A 7,646-nucleotide genomic window follows, 5' to 3' on the forward strand; every position below is an offset into this window, starting at 1 on the left:
TGGAGCCCGGCCGTGGCTGTCTTCCTCTAGGGCCTGTCTCTTCACAGGTTTCTGTCGGTGAAGAAGTGCTCAGGAGGCCAACACGGGTCAGTGGAGGGTCTCGGTCCCTTACTGGTCCTGGCCCCTGCCAAGTGGTTTCTGGGATTAAGGCGTCCGGCGACTCCGTCTGCCGCGCTCCCGCTCCTAGTGTCTGGGAGACCTTGGAGAGACTGCAGGCACAGAGGCCCGAGTCTAGGCTGAGGGTTATATGGAGGGGTGCTTTCTGGCAGCCAGATGAAAGAGGGGCGGAGGGTCATCCTAGGGACAGGAAGCGGTGCAAGTGCTTGGAGGCAGCTGGGAGTGTCAAGGGAACTGAAGATTTCCCCCCCTTTTTTTTTCCTCATGGAAACACGGTGACAGGAGCAGGGCTGGAATGGCTGCCCTGGAGGTCACTTGTCAATTCTGGAGGTAATGGGAGGTTTGATTCAGAGGAAAGCGACCTTACCAAGGTTTTCACAGGCCTCGTGTGGCTGCACAGTGCAGGATGGACTCTGGGAGAAGGGGGGGAGAAGGATGACCAGGAAGGAGGCCGCCGCAACGGGCCAGGTGAGGCTTGTTGGATGTAAATGGTGGCCATCGAGGTGGGAGAAGTGTTTGGATCCTGGACTCTTTTTTTTTTTTTTTTTTTTAAAGTAGGGCCAACCAGACTTTTTGATGTGGACAGAAGGGACAGAGTCGGGGATAACCCCAAAGGTTTTGGTCGTAACAGCTGGAAGGATGGAAGTGCCACCAACTGAGATGGGCTAGTCAGTAACGGGTACAGCTTTCAGTGGGGTATCAGGAGGTTTGTTTCGTTTCAGAGACTATTGAGTGGGCAGTTGCACACACAGTTTGGTAGGGAGGGGGTTTCGGGATGGAGCCATCCCAAAGGTGATTGCTGCAGTGTCAACCAGGGTGGAGCTGTGGGTTGCATTGAGGAAGGGGAATCTTCAGGTCCTGGTGGTGATACTGTTAGCAGTCCAAGAAGAAGATGGTGTGGGCCAAATATGGGAGCTCTGGCTTGGACACCTGGTTGAAGGTGGACGGTATTGGGTACACAGGTGAAGGAGAAGAGTGGCTGGCAGGGAAGTGTGGGTAGGAGGACGATCTGGCAGGTAACCAAGATTTCCAAGGGAAAAGTGGACCTGACAGAAAATGTGGAGGCACGGGAGTAATTGAGGCAGGATGATGTTTCCCAGGACTTTGTGGTGACCCTTGGGTAGGGCGTGAGATGTTTCAGTCAGGATGGTAGGTTATTTCAGAGTCCACTGTGGTCATCTATGGGTTATTAGGCCTGGGATAGGGAACCAGTGGGGCTGAGTTTTGAATGAGGTTTAGATGTGACTGGAGAGGACAGGAAGGGCAGCACAGAAGTTGAGGAGGACCAGAGATATCTGAGATGTGCATGTGGTTCTGGTTGGTGAGGTTGAAGCAAAGAACAGAGCTAGCTTTCTCTCTATGAAGGGGAGGCTTTCCTAGCAGGATTCTGGAGTGCCCTTGGTAGTGGAAGGCATTGGAGGTCTGGATAATATTGGATTCCATTTGAGTTTGCCAAGCAAGCACTGTCAATCTAGGGAGATGCCTGTGCTGTGGGGCAAGGGGGTAGTTGTGGTGGTGGAGAGAGTGCATCTGTGGGCTCCAGAGATGTAAAAGGTACAGTCTGTACATCACAGGTGCAGTGATGTGCATGTGGAGAGGGACTGTGAACTAATGGCCCCAGGGTTCTGGTACTGGGGACTTAAGGTTGAAGGGAAAGCCCAAATTTGGTTGAGTCTGGGACACTTAGTCTGGAGGACTGCAGGGGTATTGCTTGGCAGGAGCTTTGGGGCCCTCCCTATGTGCCATGCCCAGAGTTTAGATGGTGTTTATCTGATGATGTGCTGTTGTTGCTGAGGGTTGTACACAGTGAATAATGGGACCGTAAGGAGAGACCACCAATGATGCCTATGGGGTGATTTTTGTGGGGGAAGAAATTGTAGGTCCTTGGGACAGGGGCTCTGGGGTTTCATCTGTCTCTGTCCTGACAGGACAGTGTGACATTTGAAGATGTGGCTGTGTACTTCTCCTGGGAGGAATGGGGTCTTCTTGATGAGGCTCAGAGACGCCTATACCATGATGTGATGCTGGAGAACTTTGCACTTGTGACCACCCTGGGTAAGGCCCTCATTCCCTCCCCAGGGACCTGGGCTTTCTACTTTTATCCCAGGGATAGCTCCCTATTTCTCCCATCACAAACATGGGCATTGCTTCCTTCCACAGCTCCCTGGTTAGTTGTAGTCCTTAGGGCTAGGTTGAGTGCACTGCACCATAGCCTCACTGGGGAGGTATTCAGGGTCAGAAGGTTTTGCCCCCTTCCTATAGGTGATGACATTTCCTGTCCCTGTCTGCTCCAGGAATTGTAGTCACTGACATGGTCAGTACTTATGTGGACTATGGGCAGTTCTTATAGGATCCTCCTCTGAGGATTTTTTTTGTAATACTAGTTTTCTTTCCTATGGTCTGTTATGTGTTAAGTTGCTCTGGGCCACTGCTGGTCACTCATCTCTCCCACCTTTCCCTTAGAACTTGCATCATGCAGGTCCCATTTAGTTCCCGAACCAGGGGATATGGAGGAGAGTCCTGGGTGTTTCCCAGGATGAACATGACTCCAGCCATAGCAAGGTGAGCTCAGAGGAGCCCTGGCTCTGAAAAGTGTTAAGTAGGAGAGAACTCATCTGTGTTCAGATGATACCAGAAACCTGTCCTGTTCCACTGGTGGCCATTGGCCACCTTGTTTCTACTTCTACTTCCCCATTCTTGACACTTGCTAACTTGTCCTTTCTGCTCTGAATTTGGTTAATTCCCACCTCTCTGGACTCCACATGTCACCAGTTTGTCTTACTGCTTCCTCTGTAGTGCTTTCTCACATCGTCCTACACATTCTGTGTCATGAAGTGTGCACATATCCTCACATAGTTCTTTTTTTTTTTTTTAAGATTTTATTTATTTATTAGTGCACGAGCAGGGAGAGGGGCAGAGGAAGAGGGAGAAACACTCCCCGCTGAGCAGGGAGCCCGATGCGGGACTCCATCCCAGGATCCCGTGATCATGACCTGAGCTGAAGACAGATGCTTAACCGACTGAGCCACCCAGGCGCCCCTACTCACATAGTTCTTAAGCACCAGCTCTCTTGCACTTGGATTTTCCTGAGCTTAGATACACCTTTCTGCAGTTGTCAGCAAGGATTTACTGAAAGCCATTAGCAGAGGAATGAGCTATAGATCCTGCTGCCCCTCTCTGTGCCACATCCCATCCTTGTGTTCTTCACCCGGAGAGGCCTCCCTCACTGACCTGTAGAGGCCCAGTACTAAACAGCAGCAGCTGCTGCTTTTTTTTCTTTTTAAGATTTTATTTATTTGAGAGAGCAAGCGCACAAGTGGGGGGGAGGGGCAGAAGGAGAAGCAGACTCCCCACTGAGCAGGAAGCCTTATGAACCATCCAGGTGCCCCACAGCAGCAGCTTCTTTACCCTGACCCCAGCTCCTTCATCCTGGAAACAGTGCCATCAGCACATTCGTTGGTGCGTTGGACACACATTTATGATGGTGTTGCCTCTTCCCACTACTGCCTATGTCTACTTCACTAGAATTTCTCTGCTTTCAGGTTGCTGGCATGGAGCAGAGGATGGGAAGGCACCTTCAGAGCAGGCTGCTTCTATAGGAGTGTCACAGGTCAGGACTCACCATGCAGGTTCCTATCCCCAGAAGGCACACCCCTGTGGGATATGTTGTCTGGTCTTAAAAGACATTTTGGGTGTGGCTCTGCATCAGAGAACACGTCCCCAGTTGAGATCTTACACATGTAGGAAACAAGTCTGTTTCACTGCAAACCTTCACCAGCATGGGAAGCAGCATAGTGGAGAGAAACTGTTGAAATGGGCTTCATTTGTGAAGAGCTGTAGGTCCCATGTGTCAGGGAAGTCCTTTACCAATGGGGAGGTTGATAAGGATTTCCTCGCCAGTTCAGGCCAGCACCAGCACCAGGCCACTCATAATGGGCAGAAACCACACAGTTGCACCGTGTGTGGGGAAGCTATTCACAGTGGGAAGAGCCATTGCAGTTGGTGTGAATGCAAGAAAACCTTTAGCCACAAATACACTCTTGCTGAACGCCTGAGTGTCCGCACTGGAGAAAGGCCTTATGAGTGCAGTGAATGTGGGAAATCCTTCACCCGAAGGTTTAACCTCTTCCAGCATCAGAAAGTCCACACCGGAGAAAGGCCCTATAAATGCAATGAATGTGGGAAATTCTTCACCCACATCTCCAGTTTCATTCAACACCAGAGAATTCACACAGGGGCAAAGCCTTATAAATGCAGCAGATGTGGGAAATTCTTTGGCCAGAGCTCCAGCCTTATTGTACACAAGAGAGTTCACACTGGAGAAAAGCCTTATGAGTGCAGTGAATGTGGAAAATCCTTTAGCCAAAGCTCCAGTCTCATTAAACATCAGAGAGTTCACACTGGAGTGAGGCCTTATGAGTGCAGTGAATGTGGAAAATGTTTTGGTGACACCTCCAGCCTCATTAAACACTGTAGAGTTCACACTGGAGAGAAACCTTATGAGTGCAGGGAATGTGGGAAATTTTTTAGCCAAAGTTCTGGCCTCATTCAACACCAGAGAGTTCACAGTGGAGAAAGACCTTATGAGTGTAAGATATGTGGGAAATCCTTTACCCGCAACTCTGACCTCTTTCAACACAAAAGGGTTCACACTGGAGAGAGGCCTCATGAGTGCAGGGAATGTGGAGAATTCTTCAGTGACACCCAGTTTGCTCAACACCAAAAAATTCACATCAGAAAAAGGTCTCATGAGTGCAACAAATGTGCAAAAGCTTTCAGCCGAAGGTCTAACCTCATTAGACACCAGAAAGTTTACCACCACACGGAAAGGCCATATGTGTGCAGCAAATGTGGGAAAGCCTTCAGTCAGTGGTCTGCCGTGATTCAGCACCAGAAAGTTCACAATGCAGATCGGCTTTATGAGTGCAGTGAATGTGGGAAAGCCTTTAGCCGAAGGTGTAACCTCATCCGACACAAAAAAGTCCACACTGGAGAGAGACCTCATGAGTGCAGTGAATGTGGGAAAACCTTCAGCCGAAAGTCTCACGTCATTGGGCACCAGAAAGTTCACACGGCAAAGCCATAGCCATACAAGAAGCAGGCTTTCTACGTGTTTGATATAATGACATGGGAGGAGAGCCTTTGTGAGGGAGACATCTTCCTGAAGTTGAACTCATACATCTGAATATACACCACAGGGAAGATTCCCTGTAAGTTCCAGGTATGTGGGAAGCTTCTAGGAACCATATTGCACTTCCTAACCAGCTTGGGCTCCTTGCTGAAATTGTGTGACTGCCAGTTTTCGTAGTATAAATCAGCTCTACTGCCTAGAAAGGCCCCCATGGTATGCATCAGTTACCCCACTGTTTAGGGAAGTAGATCTCTGTGTTCTGTCTGGAGAAAATAATGAGCAGCCTGAGCCTTTAGAGTAACATCATTCCCTTTTCTCTAATTAATGTGTATACCTGACCCAGTTTTCTCCCAGAACACCTTATCTGGGTTCTACTGGTGGCTTGCAGAGAAGGTTTGTCTTGAAGGACATTGTTTTCATATGACACTTGTGATGGATTTTTCCATTCTCCATGTCACCAACCCATAAACTGCCTGCCTGACCTTGCTATGATTTATGCAATAATAAAGGCCTTATTGTTTAAGCCACCTTTAATCTTGGGGGTTGTATTCACTAGCTGGTTGCTTTGAAAACATCATGAAGGGGTAAACAGCTTGTGTGACAGTTCCCAACTTTGGGAGGGCAACAGGCTTTGTACAACTAACATGCAGCCTGGAAGTCAAGATTTTTTTGTGGGCCCAAAGGTCACATTGAGGAGCGGGCACTTGTGACAATCCCCAGTGTTTCTGGGATTGGTTCCTTTGTTTATAGTGCATATCATGTAATGACCACACAGCTAAGGGGACTCTCTTCCCCAGGTCCTTCAGAAGAGTCATGTGCCCTGATGCCCAGAATTTGGTAGGGTAGTGTCACTGGTTTTAACACTAAAGGGCTCAGGGGGGATCATAATTGATTAGAAACATTGGGTTGATAGGGAGTGCTGGAGCCTGCAGTAAACTAGATGGAACATCCCTCTTCTAAAAGTGCACCCACAGCTATTCCAGCATCTCTGGCTGTGTTGAGTGAGCATGTACCTCCTGGTCTGTGTATCTTGAATAGCTGAGGTCATTGGCAGAGAAATTAAGGTTTTGTGGATTCCTGTAGCTTTCTGGCCTGTTGACCTTAAGACTGCACATTCAGGAAAACAAGGTTAGAGAGAAGGGAGATCTCTTAGTCTAGTGATATGGCCTTTGTGACTAAGGTGGAAACATCCTCTATTGTTCACCAATATTTGCTATCACTGAGGTAAGGCATCCCTCCCAAAGCATTAGGAGAGAGGTGATAGAGATAATAGAAGGATGCCAAATTTGATTTTTTTTTATAAGGAGTGGGAGAGATCCTTTTATTTTGAACCATTGCTTAAAGCTTTAAGTTATAATGACATACAGTAAACTGCACATATTTAAAATGTATAATTTGATAAGATTTGATGGTATAATCCACAAAATCATCATAATTGTGATAATGAGCATATAAGTCCCACACATATTTACCTCATAATTTTTATTAATCTCTCTCCCTGCCCTCTCTGGCTGTCTGGGCAAACTTGGATTTACTTTCCTTTAGAGTAGACTACATTTTCTAGAATTTTATATGATTGGAATCATAAAGTATTTATTTTTTTCCCTGTTTCATATATACTGCATCATTACCTTGAGATTTTAAAAAGTTCATTCCTTTCATTGCTGAATCATATTCTGTTATATGGACATATCGGTATTTGTTTTTCCATATATCTGTTCCTTGGCATCTGGGTTTGCAGGTTTTGGCTATTACAAATAAAACTTCTGTGAAGGTTCATGTATAAATCTTTATACGGATACATGTTTCATTTTTCTTGTGTTAATATGTCTGAGTGCAATGCCTGAACCATAGGGTAGGTGAATGTTAACTTTTTAAGAAATTACCAAACTGATCTGAAATGGTTATTTTTTATATTTCCTACGAACGGTATATGAGAGTTTCACTACCTTCCTAGTTCCTGTGAGACATTGGAATTTCCACTTAATCCCTCCCTCCGTAGGGTCCATCTGCAAGGATATAAAACCACTCACAGCCAGGCTTGAATACGCTCTTCAGCAACTGAGTCCCACTGCACATGTTGCCTGTAACCTGGTCCCTTTGATTTGGTGGTTCCTATGTGACAGGCATAGCAGGAGGTGACAGAATGTTTGCTGACTTTCTTATGCTATCTGTGTAAGGAATAATCTTTCTCAATCCATTTGGGCTTGTGGTTTCCTTACCAGCCTACCTATGGCAGATTGGCAAGCAAAACCTAGCAGCTGCATAAAGATTGCTTGACTGCTTGACACCACACCTTTCATTACCATGACTTTCTAGTTTCTTCATATCTAGTAAAGAAGTCACCTTTTGGCTTTCTCTTTCAAAGTTACCTGTAAGCAAAACCATTGTAAAAGGG

General features: G+C 47.0%; 1 protein-coding gene across 1 annotated transcript; it reads left to right on the forward strand.

Annotated features, from left to right (window-relative positions):
- The first annotated feature begins 450 nt into the window (after positions 1–450).
- Positions 451–7,252, forward strand: LOC113936747 (zinc finger protein 211-like). Its single transcript, XM_035724927.1, has 3 exons — positions 451–585; positions 2,046–2,172; positions 3,660–7,252. The coding sequence occupies exons 1-3, from the start codon at positions 451–453 to the stop codon at positions 5,201–5,203; spliced, it is 1,806 nt and encodes a 601-aa protein (XP_035580820.1). The 3' UTR covers positions 5,204–7,252.
- The last annotated feature ends 394 nt before the right edge of the window (positions 7,253–7,646 follow it).

This window comes from Zalophus californianus, chromosome 17 (genome assembly GCF_009762305.2).
Source record: "Zalophus californianus isolate mZalCal1 chromosome 17, mZalCal1.pri.v2, whole genome shotgun sequence".
Classification (NCBI taxonomy): domain Eukaryota; kingdom Metazoa; phylum Chordata; class Mammalia; order Carnivora; family Otariidae; genus Zalophus; species Zalophus californianus.